The 16601-nt window shown below is 47.2% G+C and overlaps 1 protein-coding gene across 3 annotated transcripts in view; it reads left to right on the top strand.

Moving 5' to 3' along the window:
• The first annotated feature begins 1961 nt into the window (after window positions 1-1961).
• Window positions 1962-16601, top strand: part of FKBP6 (FKBP prolyl isomerase family member 6 (inactive)) — a 49541-nt gene continuing 34901 nt past the window's right edge. Inside the window, exons 1-8 of one of the 3 annotated variants that reach the window (XM_049902957.1) lie at window positions 1962-2153; window positions 2345-2462; window positions 2874-2963; window positions 3876-4078; window positions 6950-7069; window positions 9485-9679; window positions 9802-9911; window positions 13119-13211. In XM_049902957.1, coding sequence (XP_049758914.1) covers window positions 2049-2153; window positions 2345-2462; window positions 2874-2963; window positions 3876-4078; window positions 6950-7069; window positions 9485-9679; window positions 9802-9911; window positions 13119-13211 — 1034 coding nt within the window. In that variant the 5' untranslated portion in view covers window positions 1962-2048. The remainder of the gene's footprint in view (window positions 2154-2344; window positions 2463-2873; window positions 2964-3875; window positions 4079-6949; window positions 7070-9484; window positions 9680-9801; window positions 9912-13118; window positions 13212-16601) is intronic. The other 2 variants (XM_049902958.1, XM_049902959.1) reach the window with 2 other exon arrangements.

Genomic DNA, 16601 nt, shown 5'->3' with positions numbered 1-16601 from the left:
GCTGGAATGGTATATAAGCTTGGGTCCCATGCTAGGTGGTTGTGGGAAATACTCCAGCCGGCCGCCACTGGAGAGCAGCTGCTTGCCCGTGTCAGTCAGTGAGTTTCCTTGAACTCATAAATGTGGAAAGGGCTACGTGTCAGTTCTTTGCATTATCTGCCAGGATGCACAGTGAGGGTCTTTCCTTGCTGGAGCCGTCCCCCAGCACCAATGTTTAGAGGTCAGGAAGAGGAGAATGACTGAGAAGGAACAGCCAGTGAGGTAGGAAGAAAATCAGAGTACAGTGTCCAGAGAGCTGTGGTAGGCAGAATGCCACCCCCTCCCCACCAGGTGTCTAGCTCTGTCCTAATCCCTGGAGCCTGTGAATGTTACATTACGTGGCAAAAGGGACTTTGCAGATGTAATTAAGGTTATGGAACTAAATTATCCAGGTAGTGGGCCCAATCTAATTATAAAAAAATATAAGCCCTTAAAAGCAGAGCACTTTCTCTGGCTGGAGTCAGCGAAGAACTGTGGCACAAGGGAATCTCAGATTCCAAGCGTGAGAAGGCTGTGATGGGCTGTTGCTGGCTCTGGGGTGTAGGGGCCCACATACAAGGTCAAGAGAGAGGTCTGTAAGAGCTAATGGTGGCTCTCAGGCTGACAGCCAGCAAAGAGAGGGACCTCAGGCCTGCTGCTGCAAGGACTTGGATTCTGCCAAGAACCTGAATGAGCTCAGAAGTGGATTCTTCCCCAGAACCTCCAGTAAAGGATGCAACAACACCTACGCCTTATTTTCAGCCCAGTGAGACCTATGTTGGACCTCTGATCTACATAACTGATAATTTGTTAGGACAGTGATAGAAAATGAACTCAGAAGCCAAGAGAACAAAGTGTTTTAAGGTCAGAGAAGTCAATTTTGGGAAATGCTGACAAAAGTCTGGTAAATGGAGGAGGAAAAAAAGGTGTCTGGTGGATTTGGCAACAAGCGCATTCTTCAGGGCTTGGTGTAAAGGAAGGAGCGGTGAAGTGCGTTGAAGAGAAAATGAAGGGTGAGAAGATGGAGACAAAGTAGTTGAAAAAGAGGCAATTGCAGCAACTATTTTGAGAAGTTTTCTGTGCAGAGTAGGAAGGGGGCCACCTGTAGCAGAAGGAAAATGTGGGATAACAGAAGACAAGCTTGTTTTAAGGTAAAGATTTGAGGGCACGTATAAACTGAAGGAAAAGCTCTGGAAGAGAGGGCCCACCCCGAGGAGTCCAGTCCTTGAGCAACCAGGAGGAGAAGGAACCACGGAGACAGCAGAGGAGGGTCTGTGAGGCCCACTCTTCCCTCCTAGCACAGGAGGGCAGGTGCCCCAGGTTTTGTGGACTTGGTGGTGGGAAGATGAGGGACATCACTTTTTTTCTTCAGGAACTGGGCCCTTTGACCTGAAAGTCCTGTCTGTGCCTACGTTTCTCCAAATGCAATGGAGGAGGGACTGCTGAAGGCAGAAGTAACCCACTGGCCCGGCCCAACCGACCGCAGGCAGCTCTGGGGCCTGGTTCTCACTGGCGGGCCCCCATTATATTTCCCCCACCCTGCGTGCGTCCGCGCCACGTGCTCCTCCGCAGCTATTCCCGCCAGCCCCACACGTTGCGCCCCTGCGTCCCTGTCACGTGCTCCTCCGCGCTGCACGTGCTGTAACACGTGCCCCTCCACGCTCCACGTGCCCCGTCACTGTGCCCATCACGTGCCCCACAGCCGGCCCAGCCCCCCGCCACGTGCCCCACGGCCGGCCCAGCCCCCCGCCCCGTGCCCCGCCCCGTGCCCCGCCCCGTGCCCCACGGCCGGCCCAGCCCCCAGCTCCATCAGGCTCCCCCCGCCACATGCCCCTCCGCGCTCCACGTGCCCCGCCACGTGCCCCGTCGGGTGCCCCGCCACGTGCCCCGCCACGTGCCCCGCCACGTGCCCCACGGCCGGCCCAGCCCCCAGCTCCATCAGGCTCGTCCCGCCACGTGCTCCCTGGGGCCCGCCCTCCGCCGCCGGTTTCTGACGCTCCAGCGCCGTTGGCAGCGGTTGGAGCGACGCGATGAGCGCCTCCTCGAGGCCGGTGGACGGAATGCCGCCGGTGGAAGGGGCCGCCCCGGTATACAGGGCCTGCTGGGCCTGGGGCTTCTGCGTGGGGCGCCGCGGGGTGAGGCTGCGGGCTCGCGCCGGCCGGGCACACACCAAGCCGCCCGGGAATGGGGGGCAGCGCCGGCATCCCGGGAGCCGCGGAAGGGGGCGTCGTCCCCAGCCTGGGGAAGCGCGGGCCCGAGGCCGACAGGGTCCGGCGCGGCCGGAGCGGGGCCCGGGCTCTGAGGCCTCGCGTCTGTGTCCCCCCAGTCCCCCTACCAGAGGCTGAGTCACCGGATGCTGGACGTCTCCGGGGACCGCGGCGTGCTGAAGGACGTCCTCCGGGAAGGCTCCGGGGGCCTGGTGACGCCCGACGCTTCCGTCTTAGGTGGGCCGGGCCTGGGTGCGAGTCCTCCGCGCCCAGCGGAGCAGCGGGAGGCGGCCCGGACGCCGGGCGCTGCGGTTACCTTGCGGGGAGGGAAGGTTGCATTGCTAGAAAACGCTTTGTTTGAATTCGGGTTTTTAAGAAAAAAGCTGGGGAGTCCCTCTCCCCTTTGCGCGACGAAGCCGCTGTGAACGATAACACTCAAAGCCTGCCAGCCAAGCTCTTGAACATGAAGGCCGAAGGGCAGGCATCCAGAAACGCTGAGAAGGGGTAATTCCCGTGACTGCGGGTGTGGGGCAATTCAAACTCATCTGATTGCATCTTTTTGGTGTGTGTGACAAGAAAATTTGGTATTATAGAGGTGTGGGTATCCTTGGTCTGTTTTCTTCACATTGAATCTGTCCTCTGTTCTAGTGAAATACTCTGGATATCTGGAGCACATGGACAAACCCTTTGATTCTAATTGCTTTAGGAAAACTCCTCGCCTCATGAAACTAGGAGAGGGTAAGTTCAGATTTAAAAAAAAAAACCAAACTCCTTGCGGTCGAGGGGATCCTGACTTAAATAAACTTTTTTGCTATGGAGTCAATTCTGACTCATGGCGACCATACAGGGCGGAGCATAACTGCCTTAGGGGCTGGTAGAGAAGAATTTGCTTAGGGAAGTGATGGGAGAATGCAGTAGAACGCCTTAGGCATGCAGAACCATGTCCATAGCGCAGACCCTCAGAGTTGGTCTTTCCAAGGCTGGGTTGTGCTGAGCAGCCGTGCCCTCTCCCACATCCCCCCTTGAGAACTAGGTATTTGGGAAAAGGTTTACTTGGCAGGGTTTTCTTTGCACCCTGATGTAACCATTAACCGGTTTATTTTGGTCACTTATTAAGTAAACGTCTACAAAATGCTGCCTACATATGGTACACCGTGAAAAAAGAGGTGGTACTCAGATGACGAGAAATCTCTGCCCTTATGGACTTCACAGTGTGGTGGCGGAGACTGGCATGTATTTAGACAGCTAACGTGGTAGAATTCAGTGAGCACCTGGGTGGTACGTACAGCAGTGTTGTGGGAATGCTTAATGAAGCCACAGTTAATTCCAGCTGGGGGAATCAGGGAAGACTTCGTGGGAGAGGGGGCATTTGAAATAAGGTTTGAATGAAGTTTCAGTCAGGGTAGAAGCTGGGAGTGGCATGAGGGGGAAGATGTGGCAGGAAGAAGGAATAGAGTGCCTGGTGAAGCTAGAGTTTGGAAAGGAGGGAGGTAGTGGGAAACAAGGCTGAAAAGTGAGTTGGGACTATGTTGAGAAGGCTTTGGAATATGACATGGAGAGGTTGAGACTTGAAACCTATTGCCACCGAGTGAATAGCATTGGAACAGGATACTGGGCAAGCTTCAACCAAGTTTTTGTCCTTTTTTCCAGATATTACGCTGTGGGGCATGGAGCTGGGTCTTCTGAGCATGCGGAAAGGAGAGCTGGCCAGGTTTCTGTTCAAACCAACCTATGCCTATGGAACACTGGGCTGCCCTCCCTTGATTCCTCCGAACACCACTGTCCTATTTGAGATCGAGTTGCTTGACTTCCTAGACTCTGCCGAGTCAGACAAGTTCTGCGCTCTCTCAGCTGTAAGTACCAGAGCCCTGATGGCAGCACTTTAGAGGGGAATGGGTTTGTGCTTTTAATATTTCTCCTAGGTAGCTTACCCTACCAATGATCATCTGCCCCAGGTTCCTCCCTGAGGCTCCTATGTGTTGCTGGTGGAGGGCCCCTGTCAAGGGACAGCCCCAGCAAGGAAAGACCCTCACTGTGCATCCTGGCAGATAACCCAAAGAACTGACACGTAGCCACTTCCAGGTTCATGAGTTTATTCAGGGAAACTTACTGACACAGGCAAGCAGCTGCTCTCCAGTGGCAGCCGGCTGGAATATTTTCCACAACCACCTAGCAAAGGACCCAAGCTTATATACCATTCCAGCAGGGACCAAAACTCATCGTTTTCTCCCACATCCTTGGGCAGTCAGTGTTCCCAGAGACTTCACGTCCAGGGCCAGATATTTTCCTTCTTGTTGCTAAGGCATTCCTCAGCCTTGGCTGCTGGCCCAGTCATGCCACTCCCGGCCTTGTACCTTAGCCCGAGTCCATCCCGAATTCATCCCCAGCATGCTTCAGGGAAGAGCAAAGCTGACTCCATTCGGGAGGGGATGTGTATAGCTGAATAGTGTTACCTTACAGGCCCCGTTTCCTAGAGCATATATGGGTAAGGTGCTGGGCTGAAGTAAGGGGTGAATTTGTAGTGGACTGGCAGTTTTAGCTAACATTTTCAGTCACCCTTTGCCTGAAGGACAGTGAATATTTTTTCCCCAGTGTTGTTTATTTTTCAGTAGTTTATAACATACAATTTATTGTCCAGTTCAGGATGCTTGTTCAGTCCACGGGTTATTAACTAGATGGGATAACAGGACACAAGGTGTAAAGGGAACACACCCAGGCAAGCTGTCCTTATATGGCCACTGTCCTCATAACTGCGCCACTGGCGAGGGCGAACTTCTGACCTTTCAGCTAGCAGCTGAGCATTTAACCGCAGTGCCACCAGGGCTTGCAAGATGTGGTGGTGACCATGGAAAGGTGGGCTTATGTCTCTTCCTTTGAATCTGAGTGGGCTTGTGACTGCTTCAATGAATAAACTACAACAGAAGCGACACTCTGTGACTTCCAAGGCTAGATCATAAAAGGCAGTGCAACTTACTCTTGGTTCTCTTGGAATGCTTGCTCTCCACAGACTCCCTTGTAAAACCTAGCTACCATATTGTGAGAAGTCAGCAACATGGAGAGGTGCTCCAGTAGACAGTCTTTGCCCAGGTGCCAAACGTGAGTCAAGAAGCCTCCAGAGGATTCCAGCACCCATCCATTTGAGTCACCCCCAGCCAAGGCCCTAAGGATTATGAAGTAGAAAAGCCAGGTCCACTGTTCTTGTCCCAATTCCTGACCACAGAATCCACGAGCATAAAAATGATTGCCGTTTATGTTGCTTAGTTTAGGATGGTTTGTTATTCAGCAACATGTAGTTGAAATAAAAGATGTGAACTTTATACCAGGGCTTCCAACCGCATCATTTGACTTCGAACACTGCTGAGAATTTGCATTTCCACCCCCAGATGTACTGAATCAGAATCAACACTTTAAAAGATCCCCAGGTGATTCTTATGTATAATAAATTCTGAGAACCACTGCTGCACTAGTGAGTCTCAGAATTGGTTCCTAACCAGCGGCATTAATATTCTCAGCAAATTCTCAGCAGGGCTTTGAATTGGAATGAACTGGTTCAAAGCCCAGCTCTGTACATTGATGGAAACCCTGGTGGTATAGTGGCTAAGACCTGCCTGTGCTAACCAAAAGGTCAGCACTTCAAATCCACCAGGTGCTCCTTGTAAACCCTATGGGGTAGTTCTACTCTGTCCTATGGGGTCACTATGAGTCGGAATTGACTTGACGGCAATGAGTTTTTAGTTTTTATACATTCACTACAATCCCAATTACAATTGCAGCTGTATTTTTTTGGTGGGAATTAACAAGTTGATTCTAGAATTATTTATGTAATCAAGAAGCCGCCTTCCTAGTGAAAAAAAGAACAAAGCCATATGACTTCCACTACCGGGTATGAAGTCTAATTATAAAATTATAGTAATTAAAAGTGTAGTATCAACATAAGGTAGACAGAACTGTGGAATCGAAGTGTCTGGAAACACACCCACACATGTAAGCATCGTCTGATTTATGACAAAGATGACACTGCAGTACAGTGAAGGAAAGAATAGTCTTCAGTAAATGATGCTGAGACAACCAGACGTCCGTACGGGGAAAAGCGTTTGCCCCTTACAGCATGTTTCCCTGCTGGGAGGGAAGTGTCTTCTGTGTCTCCTTGGAGAGCACAGGACGCCTGCTGATGGATTCCTCCAGACTCCGCCCGCTTTGTCTTTTCCCCTTAACTGATCTGGCAGTGTATCCTCCCCACATCGCTGCAATAAATCTTAGCTGTGAGTACGACCATTTGAAAAAAAAAAAAAAAAAGGCTCTGTGGATGGTTCTTATACGTAGCCGGGCTGGAACATAGTGGCCCTAAAGACCGGCAGGGCCCTGGGCAAACCATTAAGTGCTTGTTAGATAAATGATTGTTGTGAGCCCTGATTTCTGTACTTGGCAAGTTCTGTTAGTTTCTGATTCCATGGGAACCTGCTTCTTTAGGGAGCATCTCAGAGGAGACTGAACAAACTTCCTCCTGGCCCTGGTCTGTAAAATGGAACAGTGATAGCACCTACCTGCTGTGACTTCTGTTGAGACTTAGGTGACTTCTGCAAGGGCACGTAGCACAGTGCTTGGCACATGTAAGACGGTTAATGTGAGTTCAAAATCTAAAAGAGAATAAATAAAATAATACTTCCACTGTGACGTTGTGGCCTTTGGTTTCTGTGTTGAGTATCCTTGTCTTTGGTCCTCAGGAGCAACAAGACCAATTTCCACTTCAGAAGGTCCTAAAGGTGGCAGCTACCGAACGAGAGTTTGGCAACTACCTTTTCCGCCAGAATCGTTTCTGTGATGCGAAAGTGAGATATAAACGGGTAAGAATGCTTTGGAAATTAGGTATAAGGTTAGACCCTGAAACATCCTTTCTTAAAACATAGATCTTGTTACTTACCTTGTTTTTCATGGGCAACCATTAAGAAAAGTTTCATTAAAAAAATTCTCATTCCAGAGGAATAGTGACCAGGAGGGGGATACCAGGAGGTTTCTGGGAGCCTCAAAAAGTCCTCTGTTTTCATCTGGATGCTGGTTACGTGGGTGTTCAGGTTGTGAAAAAGCATTGAGCTGTACACTTGTTTTTGTGTGTTATTTATGTCTATAGATTTTATTTTGTATTTGTATAGATTTTAATAAAGATTTTTGAAATAAAGGTTTTGAAAATCCCCATCCCAGCATGAAGTCCTCTACCAACTGATTTCCCTACCCTATTTGCCGTCTGATGTCATGTTTCTCTGACAGTGGGAACTCGTCTGACGCTTTGAGGGCTGACTACAGGCTCAAGCATCTGATCACGGTTTGGCTATTTACATAGATTATGCTGGCAGGGATTTTCTGTTTCCCTCGGTAACTCATTCAGCAGATACTTGGTGAGCGCTTTGTGTGTGCTGGACCCTGCTCTAAGTTCTAGAGACTTGTGATGATTAAAATGGTGTGTCATCTTGGCTAGGCCATGATTCTCAGTGTTAATATGTGATCACTCCCGTGATGGGATCTGCTGTGAGTAGCCATTCAGTTGAAAGGGAGTTTCCTTGGGGGTGTGGCCCGCATCCAAATATAAGCCGATGTTCTGGCTTTTTGCTCGCTCTGGATCCTGCGGCTGCCTCCTGTCCGTCTGACGTCCAGTTCTTGGGACTTGAGCTACCAGCTTATCTGCAGACCTTGGGATTCATGGATCTTCACAGCCTATGAGCAGAGCTGTGCTCTCTGACCTGCCCATCTTGGGTTCACCAGCCCCTGCAGCTACGTGAATCAGGAGAAGCCCTGCGGTCTTGCCTGCCAATCCTGGGATTCATCGATCTTCACAGCCTGTGAGTAAGAGCTCTACTTTCCAACCTGCCAGTCTTGGGTTTGCCAGCTCCTGCAGCCACGTGAATCAGGAGAAACCTCTATCCTAATCCATGGACTTGGGACACTCCAGCCTCTACAATTGCGTGAGCTGTTTCTTGGATATAAATCTCTCTATGTATGTATTTCTATTCTTTACTGGTTTTGCTTCTCTAGAGAACCCAGCCTAAGACACACCCATGGTGGACAGGCTTCAGCACAGCTTCCAGACCAGGAAGAAAGACCTGGAGATCTACTTCTAAAAAAAAAAATTGGCCAGTAAAAACTTTATAAATAGTAGCAGAACATTGTCTGATATAGTACTGGAAGATGAGCCCCTCAGGCTGGAAGTCACTCAAAATAGGACTGAGGAAGAGCTGCCTTCAAGGCAGAGTCGACCTTAATGATGTGGATGGGGTAAAGCTTTCAGAGCCTTTGTTTGCTGATGTGGCGGGATTCAAAATGACAATCTTTTATATTTTTTTAAATATGTGTATTTGTATGCTTTAGTGGTTTTGCTGCTGTAGAGAACCCAGCCTAAGTCAAGGCTCATACCTTTCTGCCTACAGCACCAACTTCTCTAACATTTTTCCAGTTCATCCACGCTTCTCGCACCTTCCAGATGGATCCAGGGAATTCTCCGTTAGTCACAATGTCCTCTTCAGGGTTTGCTTTCACTTTTTTTTTTTTTTTTTTGCTAAGTTTTTTTTAATGAGGTGTCATTCACATACCATAAAATTTACCCTTTTAAAGTGAGTTCTTAAGTGGTTTTTAGCATCTTCACAGGCTTGCACAACCATCACTATTATCTAACTCCAGAACATTTCCTTCACCCTAAAAAGAAACCCTGTGCCTGTTAGCAATCATTCACCCTTTCTCTCAGCCCCTGGAAACCACTAATCTACTTTCTGTATTTGCTTGTTCTGGATATTTCATGTAAGTGGGATCATCCAGTATGTGGCCTTTTGTGTCTGGTTCCTCTTACTTAGCATCATGTTTTCAAGGTTCATCCATGTTGTAGCCTGGATCAGTAGTTAGCTTTCCAGTTGTCCCAGCACCTTTTGTTGAAGAGACTGTTGCCTTCCCCGTGGAATGGTGCCAACACCCTTGTCAAAACTCAATTGACAGTAAATGTATGGGTTTATTTTTAGGTTGTTTTTGTGGATTCTGTAGGGTTTTCTGGAAACCCTGGTGGCATAGTGGTTAAGTGCTACGGCTGCTAACCAAAGGGTCGGCAGTTCGAATCTGCCAGGCGCTCCTTGGAAACTCTATGGGGCAGTTCTACTCTGTCCTATAGGGCTGCTATGAGTCGGAATCGACTCGACGGCACTGGGTTTGGTTTTTTGGTAGGGTTTTCTAAATATAAGATCATGTTACTCCTCTTGACCAGCTGCCTTCCCTCCCCACAGGCCTTGTTGCTCCTCCACCGGCGATCAGCAGCCCTTGAAGAGCAGCACCTGGTAGAGGCCGCCAAGCTTCTTGTTCTCCTTAACCTGTCCTTTACATACCTGAAGCTGGAGCGACCCACCATGGCCCTGCGCTATGGAGAGCAGGCTCTGATCATTGATGAAAAGAATGCCAAGGCCCTCTTCAGGTGTGGACAGGTGAGTCGGAGGGCAGTGACTTTTGGACAAACACCCAAGAAGCAGTAGCAGCAGCACTAAATTGGGGCACTGCAAAAATGTATCTCCTACATGTGCGTTTAAAATTTTGTCCTTTATGGCAGGCTTGTCTCCGCATGACTGAGTATCAGAAGGCCCGGGATTTTCTAGTCCGTGCTCAGAAGGAACAGCCCTTCAATCATGACATCAATAACGAGCTGAAGAAACTGGCCAGGTGAGGCCTGTGTTTGTAAAAATTCCAGCAGGAGGAGGCCGCAGATCTGGTCTAGCCACCTGGGTGAACGTATTGTGAAGCAGCAAAGCAGCACCACCTACTGATAGATTCCCTTGAATGAGTTCCAACTCACAGTGACCCTATGTAAACAGAATGAAATACTGCCTGGTCCTGCACCATCCTCACAATCGTTGCTGTTTGAGCCCGTTGTTGCAGCCACTGTGTCAGTCCATCTCGTTGAGGGTCTTCCTCTTTTCCGCCGACCCTCTACTTTACCAAGCACGATGTCCTTCTGCAGGGACTGTTCCCTCCTGACAACAGGTCCAAAGTATGTGAGCCCCAGTCTCACCATTCTCACTTCTAAGGAGCATTCTGGCAGTATTTCTCCCAGGACAGATTTGTTTGTGCCTCTGGCAGTCCATGGTATATTCAGTAGTCTTCACCAACACCATAATTCAAAGGCATCAATTCTTCTTTGGTCTTCCTTATCCATTGTCCAGCTTTTGTATGCATGTGAGGTGATTGAAAATACCATGGCTTGGGTCAGAGGCACCTTAGTCCTCACAGTGACATCTTTGCTTTTTAACACCTTAAACAGGTCTTTTGCAGCAGATTTGCCTAGTGCAATACGTCTTTTGATTCTTGACTGCTGCTTCCATGGGTAGCTGGTTTTATGAAGTGTTCAGTACTCTAAACCGGAGTGCACAGTGGGGAGGCAGACAAACCTTTGGGCTACACCTGAGTGGATCAGCTCCCAACCTGCTGCCCCAGCCCACAAATAAGTGCCCCTAGAGAGATGGGCTGTGTTGATTTTTTTTAAATGTGTCTTGTTATTCACATACTCTTCCCTGCTTGCCACCAACTGAGATACTATCAACTGACTGGAGGAAGGTGTCTTACAAATCCTGCTTTAATCAGAAATGGGTCTTTCAGGTCTAATATATGCAAATGGGGTGATTTCCTTGGTACATGGGTGATACCTACACCATCCTTTTAGTCGTATAATTTTTATGATTATAAAAGTTTTATGTTCATTGTAGAAAATTTTGAATTATCAACATATAAATAGGAGTCAACCATAATTTCTACTTTTTTTCCAGTTCTGTATTGGTGGGATTGTCTTCTTAACATTAAATGTTGAATCCAGATTGCCAGTTAAGTCTTTGTTGTCACTGAAGGAGTCTGAGGAGTGTGAACTTCTTAAATTTGGGTCTAGTTGTTAAATCTCAGTTGTTTAGGACTTTGCCACAATTGCCTTTCACGTATGTAAAAGTATCTTGTCAGGTTATATGTAGAAATGTTAGGATCTGAGCATTCTCTTTTTTAACTGTGGTAAACTGTAAATCAGAGATTGGTCATTTGAAGCATTTTAAACATTCTACAAACCAGGGGCAGTAATTACCGTGTTGTGCGGCCTTCACCATCATCCATTCGCAAAAGGTTTTCATCTCCTCAGAAGCTCAGCACCCCTTCACCTGTAACTCCCATTCTTCCCTCCCCCCAGACCCTGGTAGCCAGCCACTCTTCAACTTCTGTCTCTACGCATTTGCCTATCCTACTTATTTCATGTAAGTGGGATCATACACGTTCATCCTTTTATGTCTGATCTCACTGAGCGTAATGTTTTTAAGGTTCACCCGTGTCATAACATGTATCAGAACTTTATTTCTCTTTATGGCTGAGTAATAATATTCCATTGCATGTACATACCACGTTTAGTTTATCTGTTCACGTGTTGGTGGCCACCTGGGTTGTTTCTGCCTTTTGGTTATTGGGAATAATACCGCAGTATATCTTTAAGTCTCTGCTTTCAAGTCTATTGAGTACATAGTGGAATTGCTGGGTTGTATGGTAATTCTGTGTTTCACTTTTTAAGAAACCACCAAATAGTTTTCCACAGTGGCTGCATCATTTTACGCTCCCACCAGCAACGCACAAGGGTTCCAATCTCTCCACATCCTCACCAACACTTGTTATTTTCCATTTTTCTGATAATAGCCATCTCACAGGGTGTGATATGGTGGTATCTCATTGTAGGGGTTTTTGTATGTGTGGTAAACATACATGTAACAAAACATTCTGCTGTTTCAGCAGTCTGCACACGTACTTTTCAGTACTTCAGATGTTCATCGTGTTGTTCACCCATCACCGGTGACTGTTCCCAAGCGTTCCCTTCGCCCTTAACAGCTCAGCGTCCCTTAAGCATTGTCCTCCTTTCTCTCCCTCCCGCACCCCCATAACCACTGGTAAACTGTGGTCTCTATTCACTTGCCTGTTTCACGTAAGTGGGATCATACAATATTTGTCTTTCATATCCGATTTACTTCACTCAGCATAATGTTTTCAGGGTTTGTCCATGTTGCAGCATGTGTCAGGACTTCATTTCTCTTTATAGATGAGCAGCATTCCGTTATATGGACCACATCTTGTTTATCCACCCATCCGCTGAGGGACGTTTCGGCTGTTTCCATCTTTCGGCTGTTGTGAATAGTGTTGCAGCGAAGGATCTGTGTGTGTTCCTGCTTTTAATTCTTTTGGGTGTACACCTGGGAGTGGGTTTGCTGGGTCATACGGTAATTCTGTGTTTAAGTTTTTGAGGAACCACCAGGCTGGTTCACAGTGGCTACACCATTTTACAAGTCCACCACCAATGGATGAATTTCCAATTCTTCCACATCCTCACCAACCCCTGTCATTTTTCACTTTTTAATCATAGCCACTGTGATTTTTATTTGCATTTTCCTAATAATCAATGTCTTTGAACATCTTTGCATGTGCTTATTGGCCATTTATATGTCTTCTTGGGAGAAATGTCTATTCAAGTCCTTTGCTCATTTCTTAATTGGGTTATCTGTCTTTTTGTTGTTGGAGAAGTAGGATCTGACCATGCCTTAGCAAGAGAATCTCAAGATAAGTTAGAGACCACTGAGCGTGAGGCCTCACTTGGCAGACTCAGACTCAGCCTGGCAGCTTCACTTACAGTGCTTCACAGCCATCTTTGTAAATCATGGATGTTTTATCCACAAGTTTCATGAACAGGTTGGGGGTCTCTCTTGTCTCCCTTGTCTCTCTGGTATTGCTTTAATCCTGATTCAGTTTAAGGCCTGTTGAGTTTTCAGTATTTCTGGACCTGAGTGGAGAGTTCCAGCCACCAGATGTCACCTCCTGCAAGCACAGACCTTGTGTAATATGTGTTCCTCTCTACAGCTATTACAGGGACTACGTGGATAAAGAGAGAGAAATGTGCCACCGAATGTTTGCCCCTGGCGATAATGACTCGACAGAAGGAGACGATGGAAAGTAAGCCAAGGCCCGGGGTAGCATAAAAGGCCCCAGGATTTTGTCCAGTGTAGAGAAGTAGGGCTGTTCTCCTCCTCCCCCCAGTGAATTGTGGCTGTCTACAACTGAGGATGGATAGAGGGACTAGAAAATTCCTTGTTGCAGCTTGTGACACAGAAATGGTGCAGAATACTCATAGGGTCAGCCTTCTCATAGTGAAGGTCATCACTGGAAGGTCAGTACCTAGAACTGGAGATGTTATAGGTTTGGGTAAACTTTAAAATTCAAAAAGTAAGTATATTTAATTAAAAATTTTTAATTTTTCATGTTTCATGCCAAACTCCCGCTTATAGCTACTTGGAATGTGAAACTGAGTGTAGTCATTAATTTGACAATTTAGTTAGAACTTGAAATACAGAGTAATGTTTTTCTTAATCTGGTTTTCCTGAGAGTCTTAAAGCTTCTGACTTCACTTTACATCTAATATGTTCCTAAAGAAGACAAACCCAGGTGTCAAGGGTTGGGATGGACTGTGACTTAAATCCTGCCTACTACTGGAGTTAGAGATTTGAAGATGTTAGGCCCAGCAGGGAGCAGCCTTGAACCTTCCCACACCCTTGTGACTTAGCAGGCACAGGGTTAAGGTTGCCCTGAAAGCGTGAGATAACCCTCTAGTCTGGTCTACTATTACTGAAGAAAATTAGTGGAAACAAAATCACCTGCCTTGAACACCTGCTTAGCTGGGTTGATAAGTCTGCTTTCTCTGAAAGAAGTTGAACAAGGGACAAGAAAACAGCTGCTGAACGGGCTCATGGTGATAAATCTCCTTTGTTGCTACCTACGTCTCTACAAAAGAGGCTTCAGAGCAGAAGGGAGTGAAAAGGCCTATTCATCCCAGACTTTTTCACAAACGGTCTACCTGCCCTGTTGGCATCAGAAGTAAATGTTGCCTTCACCACTGACCCTGACCCGGTGACTCTTGCCTTCAGTTCTTTTGGGGTACATGGGAGTATTTACCATTCTTCTGAACTTAGATGTGAGCCAAGGACTTCTCTTGTTTGGCTGCTGTTAATGTACAGTCAAAATGGAGGGCTGGTGGCTAGTTTGCCAGATATCTTGGACTGTGATCCAGAATGTCCTGTTGTCAGTGAAGATCCATTTCTCCCAGGGTCCATCCTAGAACTAGGTCTTCGGAAACCCAGCTGGGCAGTAGGTTTCTTTTCAGTTTTCTTTACCTCATAACCGCCTTAGTCTCTAAGAGTTGTTGGAGCCTTATGATGTTTAGATAGTTTGCCACATATTCCCCACTCCTGAGTATTGTCTTATCACTGGTAATGGCTGTATTTGGGTCTACTCTTTGGTCTTTAAAGTGACCAAATTGTCATATTCCCACTACTATTTAGGTTGTAATGTATTTTAGTTTTTGTCTCTGATGTGTCCCTGCTCCCGATTTTTCCTGTGGTTCTTGTCCCTAGTTGGTCACTTAGAATATCTAGGTTTTTAGATACTTTTGACAATCCAATTTTGACTAAGTAGGATCACTCTAAATTTTGTTCTTGTTTTCTAAGATGTCAGATACTACTGACCTGTAAGATTCCTACTAGCATAATGAGTGTCCTCACAGTTGTACTCTTTAAGCATCTGTTTACAGTAGACTGAGTTTTCTGAGGTCCAAGACTATGTCTGGCACATGACTGGTGTTCAGAAAATGTTGACTGGATCAAGTGTAAAATAGCCAAAATGCTAGACCAATCCCTTTGAAACCAAATCCTCCAGGTTGGCTCTCTTATTGGCTGTCAGGACTCTTATCATTTCTAGTGACAGAAACCCATCTTTAACGTCAGCTAAAAAAGGGAGACTTTACTGAAGGATCCGAGCTAGCTCACAGAATCAGAGAAGGAGGTGAACAACGGACACTCGGGAAGGTAGAAAGGCCAGGCAGTTCTGCTTCATTCTGTCCTGCCACAAAGCATGCCCAGGCTTCCGTTTCCACAGTCTATCTGTTTGAGGGAAAGTTCTTTCTTAACCCACGCCTCCCTCCTCTTCCTATACCAACATAACTTCAGTTTGAAAAATCCTGAGGCAGGACTCTGGCCTGGTTTGGGGCATGTGGAGTCCCATGGGTGGCACCAATTCCTAGCACTGCATAGTGGAATTGGGGGGGAAACAATTGTCTGAAAGAACAGACTGCTGTTTCCAAAAAACAAGGTGGGTGGAGATGACAAGTGGATAACAGAAAGATGGCTCTCCTGGTGCTAAGCTGTGGCAACACTTACTGTTCTTTTGAGTGGGGCCTTCAGTGGGTCATTTGCCAGTTTTGTGAGTTAGGAATCCTTTGTACCTTCCAGTGATGAGAGAGCAACAATGGAAGGAGCAGGCATGTAGTTCTGCCACATGGTGTTTTTCCTTAACTTTCCAGAAGGTATGGCAAAAACACACACCGCTGGGTGTGAGCATTCTTAGGAATAATCTGAAAAGTCAAGATTGGGGGTCAGTGTCTTGACTCATGCATGTCAAAAGATGTAGAGGCCTATAGAAGACCTCAGACTAATACCCGATAAGCTGTTTTGAAGTTGCTTCCCCTTGGTTTGAAGCACGGTGGAGGCAGCATTCCTGTGTTTGTGCTACGTTAAAACTTTCTTAAGGGGACATTTTCTAACCATCTACATGATTAGAACTTTACATAGCTTCATCTACCAAGCAAAAATCAAACCCAGTGCCGTCGAGGGGATCCCGGCTCATAGCGACCCTAGAGGACAGAGTAGAGCTGCCCCGTAGGACTTCCAAGGAGCAGCGGGGGGGATTTGAACTGCCAACCTTTTGGTTGGCAGCCAAGCTCTTAACCACTGTGCCGTCAGGGCTGCGCTCCATCTACAGCGGTAGCAATTTTACCAAGGGCACCAAAGAGCTCCTATGACAAAGGCAGTCACAGTTAGAAACACTTGATGGTGTTTTTGTATTTTTCTTAGCTCTGTGTCTGTGCCTTTCATTGTTGCCTCTGGTAGAGTTTGAGTTATGCCCTTCCTGAGCGCTCAAAAACATGCAAGTATCTAGGACCCTTGAAAAATAGCTACATCTATTTTCAGCTATTTAAATGGCTGACATATAAACGGTGATGTTTATTCTGTAGTTTCCAGAAAGTAGGACCAGTAAGCGGACAAATTAGGAAGACAGAGTTGGGCTTGGTATGAAGGATTTACTAATGAAATGTCCTACCATAAGTAATACAAAGTTTTCCCAGCATGGGTACAAACACTAAAAAGGGGCCACTTCTGACTACTTGGGAGAGTGTCCTTGGGGAAGTACCTGCTTCAGACCGAGCTTTCCCAGTGGATTCCACAGGGGTGTGGGTTATCTTGGGAGCTGGTGAGTCCCATGTCAGGGTCTGTCTGAGTAGAGCTGGAGGGCCCC

Source organism: Elephas maximus, chromosome 12 (genome assembly GCF_024166365.1).
Source record: "Elephas maximus indicus isolate mEleMax1 chromosome 12, mEleMax1 primary haplotype, whole genome shotgun sequence".
Taxonomy (NCBI): Eukaryota; Metazoa; Chordata; class Mammalia; order Proboscidea; family Elephantidae; genus Elephas; species Elephas maximus.
The sequence above is the reverse complement of the archived record's forward strand: the minus strand, read 5'-3'. Positions and strand labels throughout refer to the sequence as shown.